Here is a 23,651-nt window from a genome sequence, read left to right as displayed (position 1 = left end):
CAGTGTATTTCTAGGGTGCTGAACTACTATCAACCGCCAGCTGTCTTGTTGACATCATTCATCAATCCTGGAGAGCACAGTATGTGACACTATCCCAGTACAGGGGATCCCAGGTTAACAGAAGTCACTTGTTTCAATCAATACAGAAAAAATCATTATCTACTACTACCATTAAAATCGCATCTGTTAAGTCACAACTGTTTTACCTATTTATCTGCACTTAACTAGCTGAATGCCACCACTGTTGTCTCCTTGTCTAAGCTGCAGCTTCTGTGTGGTAGAGGGTTTATAAATGAGACTGAGGAAAACACGGAATCCAGCCACTTCCACAAGATAAAGGGAGGCATCACAGCCAGTAAGTATAGAACAAGCTTGACTAGGCAACTCACGGGCCAGTAGGCTGAATTTTCACCAATTTGGAAAAAGATACATGAATTGTTTCAGTGGTTAGATTATCTTACTGAAAGTTTTTTTCATGTAGCCAGTTCATGGGCTAAACCTGCCAAAAATGAATCCACAGTACCTTAATACTTACATATTCTGGCTACTTAAAATTAGATGTACTGGCCGAAGTACACAGGGCAGATACTGGTCACCATTTTAACTCATAAAAATAAATTGATTTTAATTTTTTATAGCTAAAGAAACGAAGTCAGGTAATTAAAAATACTTAGAGCTATGAAAATGTAAAGAAATCAAAAGAACCTAAGAAGGAATTGTAATTCTGATTTCTTAAACCAAAACAAAATCATGTGAACTCTAACACTAAAACAGTGTCTACAGAAAACCAAAACATTACATACTGGAAGATAGGAAAATCAGTCGCACCCCAACTTTTGACATCTTGAGATCCAGTGACGAAACAAATGACTGATTATACCCATCTCTTAACCAGTTTTGGCAGAGTGTAGACAGAGTGACGTAGGCCCTTTACAGACATGTAGTGTTTCTGTAAAAACTCTTTTTCCTGACACCTAGATAAGACCCAGAATCTGGTCTGGTCATCTGGACCAGAAAGGTTAATGCATAAGCTGTTTTGTATTTATTCCATGAGATACTGGAATGGAGACAGAATAAGAAATATTTCTCTTTGAAAATACATATTTAAATGCAACCATGAAAGATGACGGTAGAGATGTTTTTTTCTTAGCGCTTCAAGTGATACTTAATACGGAAGGGCAAGTCCTGCTACCTTGCTGAGTAAAAGAGACAAATCCATAATATGGCCATATTACTTCTCCATAAAAATAAAATTTATCTTATTTGCCTCTATTTTCTTTGTAGAAAAAAAATTTTTTTGTCAGAATTGGGAATATCTTCACCCCAGACCCAGAAATCACTTATTTTTATGCCTTGGGGAGGAAAAGGGAAAATATAAGCTATTACGAGCAACTGAAAACTGGCATTTAGTAAGAGCTATGCATAAAGGAGAGAAGTGACTCCTTAAAGCTCAACCAGATACTCAGTATACACTGGTTAAGTTAGGACAAATGGAAGAAACTGCAAGAAGCACCCATTTTACTCCAAATCCATATCTTAGATATTTCTTTAGAAGGTTAAGAGAGAAGAAACTAAACACACATACACCCAAAAGATCTACTCCAACATGCTTGCTTCTATACAACTTAATATAGTATAGTCCTATTATATTACGGCTTATTATGCAGATTTGAATATACGAAGTCAAACCATATCTCATTATTTTCCAACAAGTTAGGTACACAGAATAAAAGCGTCATAAAATATAACCTCTGTGGCAGGTGCTCATCCTGCCCTCCAACACCAGCAGTATGAAGAAGGCCCTCTGAAGTTACAAATGTATTTGAAAAACTATAAACATGACAATTTAACCAAACTTATAATCCTTTTCCCACAGGTAGGAAAAAGATATTAAAGCTGTTCTCTTTGGGACCCAGATATCATCAGCAAAAATGAAAATGCAAGAAGCCTCTTTTTACAGAATTAGAAGAAAACTGCAACGTCAAACGAAATGAGAAATGTGGGATCTTTTATGTAATTCTTACACATTGGCTATGAAAGTGTTTCCCTGCAAAGAGAAGAGTCTTGTTGTGTCGTCACAAAATGATGGGGAGTGCAGAGGGAAGGTGGGATATAAGGTAATCAACCTGGATAACAGTATGCACCTTGGATGTTAGCAAAAGCGAAGCTAATAGCTTATAAAAAACACATGAAATATATAAAATAAAATGATTTTCATATACATCTTAATTTAAAATAATTAATGCATCAAATCCCTGTTTAAGACTTTAACCTGAATATCAAATTTAAGAGTCCAGACTAGTTACTGTTACTGTGGCTCTTCCCCACATATAACATACACACTATCAAAAATAATTTAAAAACTTTCACATTCTTAAATCTAAATTAGTGAGATATTTCTCCAGAAATCTTCCAAATAAATAGCTTTAAAAAAGAAAGAATTTAAAAGCTGTTAACTTTAAAAAAAAATCTGTTAAATAAATTATTGATAATTCTTTACCCTACCACTGAAAATAAATCAAGACACTACCAACAACAAAATGAAATTCAAGCCCTGACAAGAGACCTTTTCCAGTTCAAGGTCTCTTTTTAAGGTTCTACCCTCCTTCTTCCTCTCCCCCACCAGGTCCAAACGGTTATTGCTGAGTGGGTGTGGCACAGTGAAAATGCAGCATCAGGTTCATTTTGTTCCTCCGGCAGTGTTCTCTACTGTACATGCAAACTGCTCCGGGCAGGGGCGCGGCGGGGAGCGCCAGGCTCCCGCGCCTCCGCCACTAGTCTGTCTCCAAAGGGAAGAGCGGCCGTAGTGGCAGCTCATCACACGAAGAAACGGGCATGGCCATTTCTGTTCAACTTCAGGATCTTCCCAAGACGTTGTTTGGCTGTGGCCATTCCTTTTTTTGGACGTTTACCTGTGAGACAGCAACGACAGTGTGAGTAACAGTGAAGACGGCTCCTGACGGCACCGGGAAGGCTTCAAGGGAGGGTTAGGCGGCAAGGCTTCTGGGTGTGCTAGAGGGCCAAAGCCGCACTCCCGGAATTCTCCTGTTCCAAACCTCCCATCGCATTACTCGAGAGAGAAAAGCCAATCTTCACGTGACCTACCAGGCCCACCCACGGTCTGTTCCCGCCTCTCTCTCTCGAGTAGGGGCCCCGACCCGACCTTGCATCAAACCGGCTTGGGCCACAAAACTGACAGCAGCTGCATAAACAGCCCATGAACCGTTTCTCACCCTGGTACCGTGGGCCACACTACCTCCTTGACCTTCACTGCAGTCTGCCCTGCCACTTCCCCAACCCAGCAGGGCTAACCCCTTACTCTCCTCGTCGGGATCACCACCCCCTTCAGAAAGCTACGCCCAAGCCCCGGGGCTGACCTAGAGAGCCTGCGGCTGAGGGCCCACAGCGACCTGCGCACACCGCCCCGCCGCACCCGCCAGAGCGCATCAGGCGGCAGGTGGCGGGCAGCTCGATGGCGGAGGCCGCTACACCTATCTGAACTGCCACCGCCACTGCCACACACGGCCAAAAACACTCCGCCGACTGACGTGTCCACGTTACCTTTTGTTGCCTGGTTGCTGATAGGTGGTGGATTTGACGCGGGTCTCTTGGTGGGGTGAAGGGGCACGGAAAAGGAAGTTTCACCAACTGGCCTTTCTGGGCTTACGCTGCCATTATTTATCCGGCACGCCCCTGAAATCAAGCTGGAATTCTGCGTATACTTCCCATTTTGAGGGCTTGCGCCACTGCTGTCCACGGAATTCCTACTTTGTACCTTCTGACTGATTTCTGATGAGCCTTCCTTTTTGATGCATTTCTGGCCTCTACTTAGATCCTAAAAAAAAGGAAGGAAATAAGGCTGGATTTTTAGAGTTCCTTTACGGTAAGTGAGGTATTTAACCTCTCTATGCAACAGCAAGTCAAGGGAGAGAAGAAACAGACCACTGAACTTTGGTTTTCTTAACATGTAGCAGCCACAGACGACCACCCCGTCAGGAAGGTCGTGTCACCCCAAAACCTGACAGCATGAAAGGACGCAAGTATGGAACTTCTGCATCATAACTTAAGTCCAGAAGAAAAAAAGTGTGTGTGTGTGTGTGTGTGTGTGTGTGTGTGAACTTTACACATACATATGTAAATGTGTGTATCTATATATTATATGTAATGTATATTATATTATAATACGGCATTCTGCACGTGCCTTGACATGCCATGGAAGGAACACATGGTTGGGACATGTGAACCTACCAGTTCCTCAGCACGTCACACTCCCGTGTATCTCTAACGGTGTGATGCACCATCTTTTTTAGAATCTAACTTCTGTTACGGTTCATCTCCACTGTATTTAAATTGTTTGCTAAAAAAAGCACATAGGTGCTGAGCCCCAAGCCTGGTTTTCCTCTAACAATTCTTCCTTCAATCTCTTTAAGAGATCACTGAGTGAACCATCAGGAAAAAAGCCAACAATGCTACTGATGGGTAGGTCTTGAAACCAATGGAAAGGGTCATGACTGGAAGGAAAGGAAAATACAAACTTGAAAAGAGCATACTGAAGATGTGATGTTTCATGAAACTAGCCGTGTGTGTGTGTGTGTGTGTGTGTGTGTGTGTGTGTGTGTGTTTAATTCCTGATTCTGCAATGGTCAAATAAGCTTTAAAAACAGCACTACAGGCAAAAGAAAACTGACTTTCTCTAAGGTGATCTTGCTAATCATCTGTCCTCTACTTCTTTATTTTCAAAGACAATTATAAAAACAACAGCTACATTTAAATACTAGCTTACTTTAAAAAAAAAAAAAGATTTTAAGTAATCTCTACACCCAATGTGGGACTCAAACTTACACTCCTGTGATCAAGAATTGCATGCTCTACTGACTAAGGCAGCCAGGCAGCCCAATAACAGCTTACTTCTACTACTGAATCCTATAATGCTAATAAGTTAGAAACATTATGACTGCTAAGGCACTATAAAATTAGACACTGAATAAGTGAATTACTAATAGTTAAGGGATTCCTTCCTTGAACTTTGATTCTGGAGCATACTCTTCTATTAAAAGAACCTGTACTTACAAAACGTTACCTTAAAAAATTAACTTGGCTCTTTTTGTCATTGTTAAATGTCTAAGTATTTAGAAAATTTAGAAAGGCAAATGAAGAAAATAAAAACCATCCATCAGGGGCGCCTGAGTGGCTCAGGTGGTTAAGCGTCCATCTCTTGATCTTGGCTCTATCTCAGGGTCATGAGTTCAAGCCCTGGATCGGAGCCTACATCCCAACATGGAGCCTACTTAAACAAACACCTATGATTCCACTACTCAGTGTATGCTTGGGGTTGGAGAAGTTAGGGGACTCTCTACTCTGCAGCATGAAAATTTTGATTCTTTGGCTGTCATTTTCCAAAGTTTGTAGCCAAAGGTCCTATCACTTTTCTTGTTTGGTGCTACTGGTAAAGCTGTGGCTTTTCAAAAAGCTATCTGAGGTTCATTTTATTTGGTATAAGCATTTATATGCTGGGGTCCTAAGACATCAAGTGTCTTGGAGCAAGGGCTCTTAATCTGGAGTCAATGGATGGTCTGAGTAACAGTGAGGCACAAACCGTAAGAAAATGCTATGCAAAAATCAGTATTTATGGGGCACCTGGGTGGCTCAGTGGGTTAAAGCCTCTGCCTTCAGCTCAGGTCATGATCTCAGGGTCCTGGGATCGAGCCCTGCATCGGGCTCTCTGCTCCGTGGGGAGCCTGCTTCTTCCTCTCTCTCTGCCTGCCTCTCTGCCTACTTGTGATCTCTGTCAAATAAATAAATAAAATCTTAAAAAAAAAATTCTTCAAAAAAAATCAGTATTTATGATGAACACTTTTCTGGAAAGAGAATCAATATCTGACATCGAATTCTCAAAGAAATTTGCTGTCTAAAAATGTTCAAGAAACAACATCAGAGATTAAAGAGAGATCCTCATGGTACTTTTTCCCCCCTCTCCTTCCCGCCGGACATAACCTAGAAGTGTTGGCTGCCAGTTTTCAACTTTCCTTAAATCAACTAAACTATTCTTTTCCAGATCACAGTCTACCCATGAGCCTTGCATTAGTTGTTACATCAGAATTCTTAAAAACAGACAGCTGTTCAAATGTGCATTTACTCATAAGTTATTTTTTAGCTTTCCAGATCTAATGGTTAATTACTGGTTGCAGTAAAAAAATAGAAAGTAGAAAAAGAGTTAATGATGATCCTAAATCTCCTTTTGATGTTTCAAGCCTTGCATTTTACCTGAAGATGAAATCTGGAAGTTGTATCAAATTGTTTAATCCAGGAAGAACTTCTCAAGTCTTGATCTTCAGTCTTGACATGGTACCCTAAACAGGAGTTTTAATTAGATTTTCTCCACACAAACTTGATCGTAACAAACAAAATTCACCTATTGTTTAAAACTAGAAGTCCATTTAGGTTGACGCTTTATTTAAAAAACGACTATGTTAACGCTTTATTTACTCATGCACTTTCCACCACACTGCTTTCCCTCTCAAAAACAAAAGAGTCATCAGCTCACAATCTAACATGTTAATTCTTTCAACTCTCTCAAAGACTGTCTATATGACAGCTTTTGTGCCAGATGCTGGAAGATCCAGAGTCAAGTTCTATGGCCATCTGCTGTAGATGGAAAAGCCAAATGCAATATACTCGCTCTAAAACTGGTATACTTTTCCATATAGAATAAAGGCATATGTTTGCCTGAATTCTGCAGTATTTTCACAGAAGCCTTCTTTTCAAGTGAGGACCAAAGAAATTACAGGGAGAAAGAATGGTATAGACAGACAGAGAGACCTAGACCTGAATTTGAGCTTTTCCATAACGCCTGGATTTTTAGTCAAGTTATTTAACCTCTCTAAACCTCTGTTTCCTCTTACACAATAAGTCAAGATTTTGAGATCAGACAGTCCTCGATTCCAATTCCAACACCAGTGGATAATAACAGCTATGTAAGTACGGGTGAGTTCAATTAACCCCTAAGTCTTCTTGCCTCTACCTGTAAAAGTCTTATTACATACACCAAAATGTGGTTTCAAGAATTAAGTGAAATGGATGTCAGGTTGCTGGTATACAATCCACACAACCAGGTGGGAATGAACACGATTTCTGCAGCAAGCATCTCTGCACAGGCTTTCATGTGATACCATCTTCTTCCCCATCCTCCTCAGACTTTTGGGCAACAAAATTTCCCCCAAAGGCACAGAGAAGAAAACACTACATGGCCATCACTGGTGCTATCACTGAGTCTTCTCTTTCCCAATAATTCTTTTTTAAGTAGGAGAGAGAATGTCCTCAACCAGAAACAGATCAAAACTTGTTTTCCCTCCCACAAAAGGAAAGAGGATTGACGGTTCAAGCCTAGCAGACCACGTAAGATGTCTCCACACTCCTTCCACTCAGAACGGCTTACGAAAGGGAACAAGTACTAAGTGTCTTGCAATAGCAGTGGTAGGATTATGCCAGTGAACACGATTCTCCAGACATTAATTTACATTTTGAGTTCTTATAACTTGCATCTTGTATCTGTCAACTTTATGTATTTTTTTGGCCAATATGCTTAATGCCATTTCCAACTACCGATGTGCAATTAACAGTTCTTACTCATACTGTCTAACCTCAACTAGGATGGAGAGCTATGACGTTGGGGGTCCTATGTTACTTTTTAGAGACCGATCATTTATGTTTCTTACCACATTCCACTGGCTTATCACAGCGATACACCTGTCGTGCCTCCTGGTTACTGCTGTGGCAGCCGCCGGGATCCTGGAGACAGTCTCCTTCGCCATTGCAGTCTGTGCTTTGTATCTGCCTCTGTAAACACGCGGAGTAGTGCAACCCTGCCATCGACAACATGCCCTGAATAGCTTCTTCCTCTGTGCTCGTCGAGGTAGGACATTCCCTAAAGAGAAGGTAAGCAGAAGGACAAGAGCTTATTTCTTCTTCTGGCATCTTCGGTAAAAGTTAAAATTAAAAAATGTTTTCATACTGCTTACGTTACAATGTACTAACCATTGGTAAGCCTACCTTTTAATTGGAATTTCACTTCTAGAGGGCTTCTGGCCCTTCTGAAGGAAGTTCCTCATCACAGTAGAGTCCTCCTTGAAGTTTGATGTTATTTCTTGTTTTTTTTCATCACCTGAACTTTCAGACTCTTCAGTGGTAAAATTATTTTTCTGAGATAATAATTAAATGGAAGCAAATCTATATAAGAAATCTGATTAAGACTCTATTAACTAAAAACACTGTATCAGTCTAGACAAAGTTAGAAACTTAATTATCATGTAATTACTTCTGTATTTCTATGACAGAGTTAAAACCTCTAGTAATTGGAGTATAAAATTCCTTAGTAAAAAACACATAGTACCAGTTGTCTTTAAAGTCAAATGAAATATAATCTAGGAGAAATATGAGAAACATAAAAACATCCACCCTTTCTAAAGCCAGACAAAAGCTATGTTTATCAGATGTCAACACACATGATAGGGTGTGTGTGTGTGTGTTTGTGTGTGTGTGTGCTTTTGTGTGTGTGTAATTACCATTACAGGAAGACCTTGTGCCACAAAGGTCATGGAGACAGGCTTTGGGAAAAGCTGTCACTTATTTCCCCCCCGCAGGTGAAGGAAAGACGGGGTCATCTTTCCATCAAGCAATGCACAAGTCTCGAGGGTTTGGGCATACCAGTGCAGTGCAATCAGGTCCAGAGTCTTCTGAATCAGAAATATCAGAATATTCTGATGATCGATTCCTGAGTTCCGATTTCACACTTGTAAAAAACCCTGCGAAGACAAAGGAAGAGAGAAAAAGAGAAAGTCAGTGGAAGCTCATGAACAGGGTGGGACCTAAAGTCAGACCAGCTTCTGCACAGGTCTCGACTGCCCCGGCTCCGTCCATTTCCACTGCTCTCCTCTTCTTCATTCCTTTCTTCCCCCAAAGACTTTTCTCCCGAATTGACTAAGATACAGATTGAACTGTACTCTTAAAACGTTTGTGGCATTTACTGAACATGATGATACAGTCCTCATTTGCGTGGAAATTTTCTATTTCTTTCCAGAAAAAAACCTCCAACGCTAAAATTGGCTACAAGATGCTTTTCACTTTCCCTCTTGCATTTTTTCCTCTCAAGAGAAAACAAAAAGATAACTCTCCTAAACCTCAAAAGCACGCAAGCAGTGAATTCAACAAGCTTACAAACCGGGCTTGACCTCTGCCCTTCTTCTCTCCCACGTGCCACTGCCAAGTAACAACTGTTTGGTAAGTCCAGTGATGAGCAGCCCTTCCCCCGGCACGTGACCCATGCAGAGTCACCAACTACAGCAATACCAGATTTACTTAGAATTAGCTCGAACCGTGGTATTCAACACAGACGAAATGTTCGTTTTTCTTGTCAAGTTATCAAAGTATTTAACCACTTTTTAACATAGAAGGGTATGTAAGGAGGCCCTGAAAAATGCTAAGAAATTAAGACTTCACTCGAAGAACAATCTCAAGGAAGAGGTATTACTGTTTGTCACATTGACGATAACCAATTAGTAACCAAGTAGAGGTCTTCCTGTCAACAGGCAGTCAAACAGAACAGTACCTGATTACTAATAGCTTCAGGGAGCTAATTATGTATGTCTCCTAATGCTGAAAACCATATACATGTTCACTAAAATTACGTAGGAAACTATTAAACTTCTGACTATTTTATTATTTCGAGTAGAGGCCCATAAAATGCATAAGCTTTCATGTGACTCTTGAAACAGCTGTCACCTGACAAGGGTGTCACTGACCAGCACATACCCTCGTCACTAAAAACACCTTCCCTGGGCATGACACGTCACGTGGCATTCACATTCACATCTCCCCAGTGGACAAATTACTCAGAAATACTTCCGATTTCTCAGGAGAGTATTATAGACACAACAATTTTCAGTCCTACTACAAACTTCAGAACTTTAAAATTAGCACATGACTTTACGTATTATCACACGGGTAGTAAGCCGACCTTTCAAACGACCTTAAAACAAACATACTGTTAAGTGGTTTTTCGGACTCTTCATTCTCCACCCCTTCTATTCCTGAACTCTCTTCCATCTTCATTTTTGCCTTTTTCGTCCTTCTCTTGTCCTCCTCATTTTCGCTGTCCGCTGTATAAAGACTTGGATCGGCGAAGGGTTGTCTCTCGTCCCTGCACAGAGAGGGGGAAACAATCACGTCACAAAACAGTGCGACGCTGCAGCTGAACGGTCTACTCCAGTCGGAGAGGAGCACTGAGACACTCTCCCCGTAAGCAGGATGTGCACTGGTGGGGACTAGGGGTTAAATGAGCAGAGGGAATCCATGAAAACTCATCTGTATGACACTGTGATCGACTTTACGTACTTAATTATCCTTCCGTTGGTCAGCAGTAACCGTAGATCATTATCTTTTGCCCTCCATTCAGGTACTGTGGAAGATGGCTGGAGATGTTTGTTAAATTTTCCATTCAGTTTAGAGCTCAAGACATCCTTAAAGTATAAAAACAGAACTGAACTTACCATGTGCCCTGAGATACACCTGCCCCACTAGAGGAACCCAGGACAGTGCCGCCTCCCACCACAACCCCACACCCCAAACCGTGCCAGTGTCTGCGGCACCAACACTAAGTGGTTCCTAAAACCACAGCATGAATGTGGCTCCTCTTTCTGCCTGGGCACCACCGGTAAAACACATTCTATAAAGCAGAATGTAAAATTCACGTCAAGTAAATTCAAAGACATTTCACTCTTGCAGAGAGCTGAAAACCTGGAGGAGCAGCACCCGGATGTGTTTTAGTTCTCTTCTCCTTGCTCCTGCCTGCTGAAGCACTAGCTGCTGGGTCCTTCCTGGTCCTCCTATCCTTAACCTAATCCCTTGTCCTTCCCAGGAGGCCCAGTCAGCAGCTTGCAGATCACCACCTGCTGTCACCAGGAACAAAGGCCACCACGTGGCATAAAAGCACAGCCATAGCTGGTTTTTAAAAAAGAGGGTTTCTTTTTTGTGGAAATTTTTTTCTTCAATAACAAAGAGAACCTTCTTCCAGATACTAAGGGTTAAAGAGGTTCAGAACAACAAAAGCTTAAAACAATATCAATACAATTATTTACATGTAAAGTCTTTAAGTTATAATTTCTTCAAATATTTTAATTCGGAAACACTTCTCTATCTTCTTCATTTTAAATTATGCCTGTTCTTTACTCAGGATGTGAAATGAGGCTGTTATGTCTCATCACAAACTCACTACTATGTTTTACAAAGGCCCTGCCCCTTGCCCCTTTGTCCACTAAGCCAGCATTTCCCAAATTTGAATGGGTTTCTTCTAACAGTCTCCCAGCTCAGTAGTTGCTCGCGCGCGGGTACTGCTGGGGAAGGAACAGGTTTTCCGCACTTGCTCGTCCCTCAGTTTCCTCGAAGTTCTGTATCCACCTGACTTCTTCCAGTATTTGTTAGCTCAAATGCCACCACCCAAGAGGCTCTCTGGCGGCCCCAGCTAAGGGAGCCAGCCACAGCCCAGCCCTTTACTCTCCCTCCCTCTACTGTCTTGGCTTCCTCTATAGTATGTATTATCTGAAATTATGTTATTTTAGTATATGTCTCATCTCCCATTCTTCCCACAGGAGCTGGAATGGAAGCTACACAATGGTAGAGACTTAAGTTTTGCTCACTCTGGTAATTTCCCCAGAGCCTAGAAGAGCATAGGGTATCTGGTAAACTCTCAATTAAACATGTCCGCAAAGAAAATGAGATCTACTCAGCCTACTACATGGATGCTCGGAAAGCTGAAGCCTATTCCCTGTCCTGGACATCTGTACTGCTGGACCCCACAATGCGAAGCAAAGATTAGAAAACAAATAGTGCCAGACTATTTTTTTTTACTATCCCTTTAAAAACTTTCAGGAACAACCAAGTCTCTTTCTATAACCATGTGTCATAATACTTGCCTCTTCCCATGGACACATCTCTAACCTTCTGAGGACCTCCCTTGTATGGAGCTCTAGGATGTCTAGGTTAGAAGGAGTTCGGACATTATGATCTCGAAGTTTCCTCATCTTTCGTCGGGAATGATATGGGAAAGTTGCTTCATTTGAGGATCGTGAAACTGGACACACAGTAGAAATTCCCTGAGATTTAACTGGTTTGCCATTTTCCTCCTTTAAGAATTAAATTCAGAGTGTTTTTAGACAAGACCAGATATATACCTGACTCAATAATCAGCCATAAAAATACTTTAAAAAACAAAAACCATTCATATAAATAACAAAGACCAAATCGTAACACTCATAAGATTCAACATAAGCTCTGCTGAGACCTTTATCCCCTTCTCTCCCCCACATAATATACTGTGAACATATTTCTTTGATTTTAAATAGCATTTTAAAAGCTGAGTAAGTATTCTACTATATAGATACAGCTAAATTTATTGACCTGATACTTACTGGTAGTTATTATAGGCTGCTTCCAGTTCTTTCCTATGATGGACACTCTTTCACATATGTATTTGCATAAATCAATAATTGCTTTTTATACCAAAGTCACCAATCTACGTAGTTTTAAAAATTAACTCTATAAATATATCATGAAGACCAGCGGTATACTCTTCCCCATTCCTGATTCCCATTCTCCAGAGCCAACCACTTACAAGTTTTCTTTTATTATAGGGACATATACCTAATTTCATGGCACATATCAGGTATTATATACATAACTTACCATTTAACATTGTGAGGTGTACAGGTCAGTGGCATTGAGGACATTTCACACTGCTAAGCAACCACACACCACGATCCATCTCCAGAATTTTCTAATCCTCCCAAACCTAAACTCTGTGCCCATTACACAACAACTCCCATTCCTCCTCACCACCAGCCCCTGGCAACCTTCTACTTTCTCTCTCTATGAATTTGACTCTTCTAGGAACTTCATATAAGTGGAATCACACAATAGTTATACCTTTGTGGCTGACTTACTTCACTTAATGTAGTATCTTAAAGGTTCATCCAACTTAAGCTACACACCAAAATTCAAGGTTAACTATTTACCCAAATGTAAAGGCTTCCAGGAAGGGGAAAAAAAAAAGTATCTTTTGAGACATCCCTCCTGGACAGGAATGCCAGCTAAAGTACCAGATGCACAGCTAAATTTGAATTTCAGATAAAGAACAAATACGGAGTCATCCTCCTGATCCGACCCGGACTGGCTGTACTCCCGGCCTGCACAGGTCATCAAAAACCTCTCCTGCCCCGCCTACACACCACCACTTAAAACTGCAACCCCCACCACCATCTCTGGCTCTCACACCCTATCTCATCCCCCTTCTATATTTTTCTTCGCAGCGTGTGTCAATTCCTGATACACTGAAGTATTTACGGCTAGCCTCTTCCTACTCAGCTCCATGAGGGCAGGTCCTGTTTTCTTCACTGCTCTCTACCCATCTGGGTATTTCATATTTGTTGGAATAATTCCAGAGCTCCTTTTTTGGCCTATGTCCTCTCTTTGAGAACAGCACGCCCTCTAAGAGCTTCCTGAAAAGGGGTCCATGGGAGGTAATTTTTTTTGAGATCTTTCCTCTTTGACATCTTCAAGATTTCATTTATTTGAGAGAGAGAGATAGAGAGCAAGAGAGAGCCCCACAGGGAGAAGTAGGCTCCCTACTGAATAGGAACCCCTACATGAGGCTTGATCCCAGGATATACTCTGTTACATGTATTCTAAAAATGTAACCACTATGTGCCTCTTCATAGGTCTTTTCTCACTCACTATACTGGGCATTCTGTAGGGAAGATGTGTCCTTGAATTCTAAAACATTTTCTTTGATTATTCCTGATTATCTTCTCCTTATTTTCTATGTTCTCTCTTTCTGGGGTGCCTGGGTGGCTCAGTGGGTTAAAGCCTCTTCCTTCAGCTCAGGTCATGATCCCAGGGTCCTGGGATCGAGCCCCCCATAGGGCTCTCTGCTCAGCAGGGAGCCTGCTTCCCTTCCTCTCTCTCTGCGTGCCTCTCTACTTGTGATCTCTGTCTGTGAAATTAAAAAAACAAAAACAAAAACTATGTTCTCTCTTTCTGTTCTTCCTAATATTTGATGGTGATTATGTAAAATGACCTTCAAATTTTTCTGTCCTATTTTAGTCTTTTTTTTTTAACTTTATGAGAGATTTTCCCAACTTTATCTTCCAATGATTTTACTAAAAAATGAAAAAGAGAGAAAGGAGTTTGTTTTTTTTTTGTTTTTTGTTTTAAAGATTTTATTTATTTATTTGACACAGACAGAGAGAGAGAGAGAGAGATCACAAGGAGGCAGAGAGGCAGGCAGAGAGAGAGGGGAAGCAGGCTCCCCGCTGAGCAGAGAGCCCGATGCAGGGCTCGATCCCAGGACCCCGAGATCATGACCTGAGCTGAAGGTAGAGGCTTAACCCACTGAGCCACCCAGGCGCCCCTAGGATTTTTTGTTTTTTAAGATTGTATTTATTTATCTGTCAGAGAGAGAGAGCACAAGCTGGGAAGAGAGGGGCATAGGCAGAGGGAGAAGCAGGCTCCCCACTGAGCAGGGATCCCGACATAGGGCCCGATCCCTGGACCCCAGGATGACGACTTGAGCCAAAGGCAGTCGATTAACTGACTGAGCCACCCAGGCTTCCCTATATTTTGTTTCTATTATATTTCTAATTTCCAAGAACCCCTTTTCTTTCTTCTATGAATGTTCCTTTGTTATAGCCGCCTGTTCTTTTTTCATGGAGGCAATATTTATATACTCTTTCGCTCAAGGATATCAATTGTATTTGGGTTTTGGGCTAAAGAACTTATTTATTTCTTTTAAATCCTTTTCTTCCCCCCTTCTTTATTTTTGGTCTTTATCTTCTAAACTCTTCTTGACTCTCTATGCATTTTAAAATATAAAGCATTAAAGAGCTAACTATTTCCGGAAATGGTGGTAAGAGAACTAGATAAACATATGGGAGGGAAATAATGCCTTAAATTTACCTTATGCTACAGACAAAAATTCAAGATTAGCTATTTACCCAAATGTAAAGGCTTCCAGGAAGAAAAAAAAAAGTATCTTCAATGCTTGGGGTGGGCAAAGATTTCTTAGAGAGGACACTAAAAAATACTAACTATAAATAAGAAAACAAATTTCAAAATCGGACTTCCTCAAAATTAAAATTTTCTGCTCGGAAAAAGATACCACTAAGATAATGAAAGATAAGCCACAGGCTATGGGTAAATATTTACAATGTTCATCATATACGAATGCATACATGCCAAATGACAAAGAACTTGTGTCTAAGATACGTAATGGACTCCTATAAATCAATAAAAACAGCATAATTTCTTAAATGGGCAAAAACTTCAAACAGGTACCTCATAGGAAAAGATACAAATAGCCAAGGCACAAGAAAAGGTGCTCAATATCTTTCGTCTTCAGGAAAATGCACATTAACAGCATATGAAATAGCATTTCATACTCTCTAGAAAAGCAAAGATTAAAGAGACAGAAAACACTAAACACTAGCAAGAATACAGAACAACGACAACTCCTACACCTTAATGGTGACAGTGGCGCAACCATTTTGGCAAACTGTTTGGCAGATTCTTATAAAGCGGAAATTCACTTACGACTTGATAACTCTATTCCCAGGTACTTACTCCCCCCCAAAATGAAAACATGTATTTGCTACAAAAAAAATACAAGGTTGTTTATAGCAGGGTTTTTTTTTTTTAATGATTTTATTTATTTATTTGACAGAGAGAGAAACAGCGAGAGCAGGAACACAAGCAAGGAGAGTGGGAGAGGCAGAAGCAGGCTTCCCGCCAAGCAAGGAGCCTGACACGGGGCTCAATCCCAGGACCCTGGGATCATGATCTGAGCCGAAGGCAGATGTTTAACGACAGAGCCACCCAGGCGCCCTGTTTATAACAGTTTTATTCATAGCGGCCACATCTGTCTATGACCCAAATATCCATCAAAAGGAGAAGGGAAAACAAATTGTGGTATAGTCATTCAATGGAATACCACCAGCAGCAAAACACAGAACTACTGGCAGATGCAACAGCACAGACGAATCTCGAAAGCATGATGCTGAAAGAAACCAGACACAGAACTAGGATATGCTGCATGACTGCCTTTGTTTGAAATTCAAAAACAGGCGAACTAATCTGCAACGAGAACCACAGAGGTTTGACTGGGGGCAGCTTACGGTAGTCAGACTGCCTAGAAGGGGGAGAAAAGACTTTCTGGGGTGACAAAAATGATTTATAGGTCTCAGTGGCAGTATTCGTTACACAAGCGTCTACTGAGTTTTCATCAAAACTCAAACTGTACTTTTATGATCTGTGCATTTCACTGCATGTAAAAAGAGAAAAGCTAACTGGGAGCTCTGTGTGAGTAGGGCTTTGTCAACTGGTGGGTTTCACTGTAGGAAGCCGCCTGGGTTGCTCCATCAGAAGGTTTCAAATGGTCACGATCACTGGATCTTCTTGGCCTTACAGGTATAGGCCAGGGTGCCAGTGTTTGGAAAGTCAAGTGGAAAAAGAATCACTCACTATGCAGACTGCCACCTAATCCTCTTGTTTTCAGCATGGTACCCATGTCCCTCAGCTGGGTTCGGTGTCCTGAAGTCCAGTGTCAAGTTCAACCTCTCAAACAACTAAACCTCTAGAGTTTTCAGCATGTGTTAAGATAGGGATTTGGAGATCAACTCGTTCCTTAAACAGACCTATAATCAAACCTGTTCTCAATCCCACCTCCACTCTTATATTCAGAGGGTCCTAGCATCCCTAATTCCTGGCTTTTTGTAGGTTCTCCTGTACAAGTAAGACCTGTCTCTGGGCTTCTCCCTCTACCCACATAGATTTTGGCTCTCTCTAGCGTGCTATATCAGTGATCACTTGTATATTTGCTTTCCAGCTTCCAAAACTGTGCAGAGTTCATCTCTATTATTTTCTGTCTTCAGGAATATCATTTTTATTCTTATTTTTTTTTTAAGATTTTATTTGATACAGAGAGAGGGGCGCCTGGGTGGCTCAGCTGGTTAAGCAACTCCCTTCGGCTCAGGTCATGATCCTGGAACCCCGGGGGGTCAAGTCCCGCATCGGGCTCCCTGCTCAGCAGAAGTCTGCTTCTCCCTCTGACCTCTCCCCTCTCATGCTCCCTCTCTCTCATTCTCTCTCTCTCTAATAAAGAAATAAAATCTTTAAAACAAAACAAACAAAACAAAAACATACTTGATACAGAGAGAGAGCAAGCGCAAGCGGGGGAGCAGCAGGCAGAGGGAAGCAGACTCCCCGTTGAGCAGGGAGCCTAATGTGGGCCTCCATCCCAGAACCCCGGGACCATGATCTGAGCCAAAGGCAGACGCTTTACCGACTAAGCCACCCAGGTGCCCTAAGGAATATCTTTTTTATTCTTTTACTATCATTTTAGTACCAAGAGGTGAGAGCAGTAAGTAGGTATGGTTAATCTACCAAGTTTAATTAGAATGCTCTTATTTTATTAAAGGGAAAATGCTCAATTTCGGGATATGCCATGTAGAAAGCACAAACTAATTTATACTTCCTAAACAGCAGGACAAGAATATAGAATTTTATCTCTGCCCATTAGATAAATGATCATACGAAACATAAATTATTTGGCAAAATGTGGCTGAATACTTTTTCATATACTGAATACTTTTTCACATAGCTTGATGAAGGGGTCTTGGGAGAAGGGAAGCAAAGAAATTTATCTGCATGAGGAGAAAAGGTGGGAGAAAAAGAAAATAAAGTGGCACAATGGTAAAAGGAAAACCAAACTAACAGAGGCAAGCAGCACTTGACACATAGGCCAGACACACATTCTTCATATTTTTATTGGATTGGCATTTGTTTCTTCTTTAGTTTCTTTGCATATTTTTCTACAGCCATTTTGCTGTCTTCTCAACGCTCCAATTAAAAAAAATAAATAAATAAACACTTTGTTGGAGGGGCGCCTGGGTGGCTCAGTGGGTTAAGCCTCTGCCTTCGGCTCAGGTCATGATCTCAGGGTCCTGGGATCAAGCCCCGCATCGGGCTCTCTGCTCAGCAGCGAGCCCGTTTCCCCCTCTCTCTCTGCCTGCCTCTCTGCCTACTTATGATCTCTGTCTGTCAAATAAATAAATAAAATCTTAAAAAGAAAAAAAAACCAAAACCAAAAAAAAAAAAAAACCCACTTTGTTGGCTACTTTTGCCCAATTATTCTTGCAGGTATAATTCAGCAATTTAAATTTGTAAAGTTAATTTAGAATTGAGGTATTTTTGAAATGACATTTATTCAACTATTGTTTCACTTCCCTTAGTAAAGATTTATAGTTTTTTTTCATACAGACCCACACCTTTCTTACCGAGTTTATTCTTAGTTTTGGTTAGCATAGGAGATTTATATTTATTTATACATCTATATATATATTTAAGATTACATATGTGACTTTTGATTTAAAAATATATTTATATGCAATTACTACCACTCTTTAAAAATAGAAAATATTTTTCTGCCATATCTGAACACACTGAAAATTAGATGAAATATTCTATCCAAGGATACTAAACGCAGCAGTTCATTATTTCTTAGATGTCTACCTCTTTCCATTCCCCAAATACAGCCCTAATCTAAGCTGTTAAATTGCCAGTTAGCCTCCATTCCTGCACTTAATTTCTTTCAGTTCAAGCTAGATACTAACAGAACCACCTTCCTGAAGAATTCCTTTAATTGAAATCTCCTTTAATACCCAGAACAGTTGCTAATTAATAAATTAAAACACCTAGCCTCAGATTTCATGGGCTTTTATCAAGGGGCATGTACATAACCAAGTTGTTCTAATACTTCAGTCAAGGGGGTCTCCTTGCCGCACACCACTAACAGAATCCCGCTTTCCAAACCAGTTCCAGCCGGCTCTACTCACGCCACCTTACATTTCTTTCTTCGTCTAATTACTTAACACATATTCATCTCTGCCCCACAGAAATGAATGGGATCTGAAATTTTGTGTATGCTCTATTTCTTATTCTTGGAGGAAGCTGAAGAAACTGAAGTGACTGGTAACTGCTTTCTTATTCCTCATTAGGATACAATCCTCTAAATTTCTCTGTAGGACTTTGGAAGCCTGAAAATCTCAGATTCCTTCCAAAAATGCAGCTCATTCTATTTCATCTAAGAGTATAAGGGCTTTTGAATGTTTGTAATGTAATGGTAGATCCATTTGCTTCTCAAAGCAGACAGTAACCAAGCATTTAGATGATCGTTTCCACTCTTACCTCTATTGCTCGAATTACTTTTGAAAGTTCTTTAATAAGATGTCCAGGTCTGACATTGTCTGGGATCTCAAAAGCATGTTCAGATACAAGCTGTATTTGGATTAATAAAGATAAGACAACCAAAGTTATTTACACTATAATAGATAAAATTATTTACTAAACAAATTTTGAATTCTCTAGATTTTATAGACATAGCAAAATACTAGTAAGCCAGGTATCAGAGTTCATGTAGTTGGTACAATACTCTTTAAGGAGAGTCTTATTAACTTATAAAATCCTCTTAGAGATGGACTGTCTCACAGTGAATTTTCGTTATACTGAGATGTAACATTGTACTCTATCCCTCAAAGCCTACTGGGACTCTTTAACTACTATTATAATTAGTAAAGTAACTAATTAAGCCCAACATTTAATTCATAATACATAAGGATTTACAAGTGGGAACACAGGCACTAGAAAATGATCCTATTTCCTATGGGAGGTCTGATTTTTAATAACTTTTGTAAACTTTTTTTCTTTTACTTGGAAGAAGATCCCATCAATAGGACAGAGGAATGGGTGAGTTACCATACCTATCCAAATGCAAACTACTGTCATTATTTCTTATGTCTATTTCTAAATATTAACCTTTGTATCTAAGAACTTTTTAATTTTTTAGATGCATTCAATATGCTAGTTTTTACTTTCGCTTTACATCTTCTCCTTGGTTTTAGCAGAATTTGTTAAAACAAACTAGTAACAACGTCAAGTGCTAACTATGTGCCAGTCAAGATTCTATACTGTTAAGCACTTTCTGAGTGTTAATTCACTAAGCCTTTCAACAATAATGTGACAAGAGATACTACTATTAGTCTCATTTTACAATTATGAAATTGTAAATTTCACAGGCCTGAAAGCACAGAGGTTTGCTAGCTTACTGGCAGCACAGCTGAGATCTGAATCCAAACATCTGACTCCAGAGCCTATGCCCTTGAGCACTACGTTGAGCTGCCTCTCACCAGGCCACAAGGTGAACAGAGAGTTAAATGCAAATATCATGCTTTTAAAAGAGTACTTCAAATGTCATGAAATAACAGTATTTATCACTGATGAATTTTACTGTGCATCAAAATCACCTACAAAGTTTGTTAAAGACAGAGGCTCAGATCCTACCACCAAACTAGTCAATCCGTGTCTCCCAGGAAAGATCCAGGGAGTTTATTTTTTAAAAGACTCTGACAAACACACAAGTTTGAAAACAACTTATCTAAAGCCTTCAGCAGATAACAAACTTTACAGTTTTTGCAACATCTATTTTGTTATTATCTTGTTAAATAGTGCTGTAATCCACTTATGCCCTGACTCCTCATCTACAGGATGGCCTCTCTGACACTCGAAGACTTGATGCTTATTTTCCTCATTGCTTCCACAGCGCCCGCTCTAACGGCTACATACTAGCAATGATAATACAGTGAAAGGAGTAAAAAGTTACTGGGAGGGTAACCTATTAATAACTGTCTCCAGTATCTCTTAAGAGCAGGATTTTTATTTCAAGTGGATGTTCAACAAATCAGTATGGAAATATATTCTCATCAGTCTGCATATCTATCACTTATTAAAGAGTTGCATGTAAAGTTCCCTGGTCTTCAAGAGCTCATAAACCTAGTGAAGGGGACAGGAATATATTACTTTACAGATACTACTTTTAAATCCACTGGCATAAGAAACGTGCTACATAAGCAGAAGGGAAGGACACACAGATTCCAAATGGCGACCTGTGATGACCTCGTGGAGGTAGTAGGATTCAAATGCTAACTTCACACTTAGTGAAAATGAAAGCTCCTGCTTGAACCTTGACCTCCCTTTTCCTTCGTTTTTATGAAAAGTCTAGCGCATGGAAAAGCATATGGGCTTTGCAGTCACAGAGACTGAGCTTTAGTCTGAGGTCCTCCACAAGATTCTGGGCAAGTTACATAGAATTATTTGAACCTCAGCTTCTCCATAGTAAAATGGGGATAACAAGAGCAGATGCAAGCTTAAAGTTATTTATTATCCTATATTTACATGTTCATTTCCCAGTCAATATCCTAAATATATTTGAATTACTTTCTTTTCCAGATTAAATAAATACTTAATTCTCATAAATATGACCATAAGCCAGCACATTTGTATATACCATACAATAAAATGGAGGCTGTACCAAAAGCATGATTTCCATTCCCTCGACCGCTACCACTCACGTGCTGTCAACGCAGCATAAGGACGCTCGTTTTCAATCTTGCCACAGAAACAATTAACAATTATTTCTCCAAAGAAAACGACTTACTTCTTTCTTCATCCATAACTTTAAAGCAGCATGCAGTGCTTTCACTCCCTGTACTAGGTAAGTTTGAGGCTGGAAACCATCTTCTCTCAGTTCTGTGGGAATGGAAGTGGGTGGGGGAAAGGAGTTAGAGGGCTCCTAAGGTAACACGGTTAGCTTCGGCTGCTGAGACACCAACTGTCAAACTGTGTAACTGCCGAGTGCCCAGAGGGGAAAACAGTGAAATAAAAAGAAAGAAAAAGAAAAGAAATGACATTAAATGTGGTTGTACTGAAGGCCCCAAGTAAAAGGGAGCTCACCGACAGTCTGAGCAAGAGACAAGTCGTGGAACAATGTCAGTATGGACCTACTCACATGAACTCTAACAATGGAAACTATTAAACTACTTCATCATCTGTGACACAGGTGATAAAACTGAAGAAAAGGATTACCACAAAACTCAGGATAGGGGTTCTCTTTAGAAGGGAAGGAGGAGGGTGCAATGGGAAAAAATGGATGTTTCTAAGGCACTGGCAAGGCTGAGCCAGTGGTACAGGCGACCCAGGTGAGCCTGTAATTAATATTCAAACTGTTAGGACCGTGTATGTGTGTATGCCGTGTGCGGTCTATACAGTCGGCTACAAGGCGGGACATAGTTCACGAATGTAAAGGTAAACACACCACACACATACATCTTTTCTGGGTCTTTAAAATCATCTGAAACTCACACAAAATGTATCAGATGTGGTCTAACATTCAGGTAAGCCAAAGCAAAAACAAAAGGTTTCACTTCTGTCCAATGGCTGATTTACTTACATACGTCCAAAATTAGTCCACTGTTTTATTATTACTGACCCTAAATGCAGTTAAGTTTCATACTATCTCTTTCCATTTACCCAATCGTAGAAGCCTTTTAACAGTCTGAGAGCTGGCAAATACTGGGCCACGATGGAAGGTTAAAAGATCAGGGATGAATGAACATAATGTGGCATAAGACCACCATCCCTGCTTCCAGGCTGAATGCCTAGGATGACGGCAATTGGTACAATGGTGATTTCGCCCCAGCCTTAGCGGGACTGGACTGACTCACTAGTATTGCCAGGTCTCCTATCCTGTATTGATCCAGCTGATGAACTAAAATATGTTAAAACCTGGCCTACCAATATCCTTGTACAGTAATCTTCTTCAGCTGTTGATGTATAGGGTCATGTTTTCAATTAAACCTCAATATTTCTAAACTCTCAACAGCCTAGAACAAAGGCTAAATCATTGTTCTAAGATTAAGCACTTTGCTGTTTGTGGCTGCAAGAGGAACAGCCAGATTTTACCTTTCAGATAAATTCTTAATTTGTCCCAAAAAGGTGATTGATGAACCCCTCCTGGACATTAGGAAAAAGCATCACTTGGGTGGGTGTATGTTAGTGAGAAAGAAAAGACGGAAAAAGGCTCTGCACTTCCTTTTTTTTTTTTTTTTACTTTAAAGATTTTATTTATTTGACAAAGAGAGACACAACGAGAGAGGGAACACTAGCAGGGGGAGTAGGAGACAGAGAAGCAGGCTCCCTGCTGAGCAGGGAGCCCAATGTGGGGCTCGATCCCAGGAACTCTGGGATCATGATCTGAGCCCACGGCAGACGCTTAACGACTGAGCCAGCCAGGAGCCCCAGCTCTGAAATGAGTACTAACTGCCAATCTCCTATCTGGAGGGTTCGGTAACTGGGTTTTATTTCCAAAACACAAGGACATTTATAAATGTTTTTGTAAGTATTTGTAAGTGTTCCTATTTTTCTAGGCTTCTACTTGGAGAGGAGACTGAAAACTTTACTGCCCAGTACCCCACTGGAAACTACACATGGCAACTCTACGTGCGGTCCCCTGGGAGATTCCTGCAGCCAAGACACGAAGACACGCTCACTGAACACAGGTGCCTCAGCCTTGCCAATACCCAAAACACCGAGTGAGTCAGGGACTCAGGGTAAGGGTGCATTTCTGGAGAGACACTGGTCTTATGCAGAAAGCCGCCAATCCCCTTCATCCACAGGCTCCTTCCTCTACCATCTCTCTCTCTCTCTCTCTCTCTCTC

General features: G+C 40.6%; 1 protein-coding gene across 1 annotated transcript in view; it reads right to left on the bottom strand.

Moving 5' to 3' along the window:
* Positions 1 to 1,991: 1,991 nt before the first annotated feature.
* The window catches only part of LOC111151896 (lysine demethylase 7A), a 75,284-nt gene continuing 53,624 nt past the window's right edge, over positions 1,992 to 23,651 (bottom strand). Inside the window, exons 13-23 of the mRNA XM_022510113.1 lie at positions 21,593 to 21,684; positions 19,288 to 19,377; positions 11,967 to 12,176; positions 10,390 to 10,514; positions 10,041 to 10,195; positions 8,704 to 8,801; positions 8,050 to 8,198; positions 7,716 to 7,924; positions 6,265 to 6,350; positions 3,562 to 3,835; positions 1,992 to 2,912 (exon numbers count right to left, since the gene is read on the bottom strand). Of these exons, the coding sequence (XP_022365821.1) occupies positions 2,818 to 2,912; positions 3,562 to 3,835; positions 6,265 to 6,350; positions 7,716 to 7,924; positions 8,050 to 8,198; positions 8,704 to 8,801; positions 10,041 to 10,195; positions 10,390 to 10,514; positions 11,967 to 12,176; positions 19,288 to 19,377; positions 21,593 to 21,684 (1,583 nt within the window). The 3' untranslated portion in view covers positions 1,992 to 2,817. The remainder of the gene's footprint in view (positions 2,913 to 3,561; positions 3,836 to 6,264; positions 6,351 to 7,715; positions 7,925 to 8,049; positions 8,199 to 8,703; positions 8,802 to 10,040; positions 10,196 to 10,389; positions 10,515 to 11,966; positions 12,177 to 19,287; positions 19,378 to 21,592; positions 21,685 to 23,651) is intronic.

Source organism: Enhydra lutris, unplaced genomic scaffold (genome assembly GCF_002288905.1).
Source record: "Enhydra lutris kenyoni isolate GAN:26980312 unplaced genomic scaffold, ASM228890v2 scaffoldscaffold27, whole genome shotgun sequence".
NCBI lineage: Eukaryota > Metazoa > Chordata > Mammalia > Carnivora > Mustelidae > Enhydra > Enhydra lutris.
This window is presented reverse-complemented; position numbering and strand designations above follow the sequence as displayed.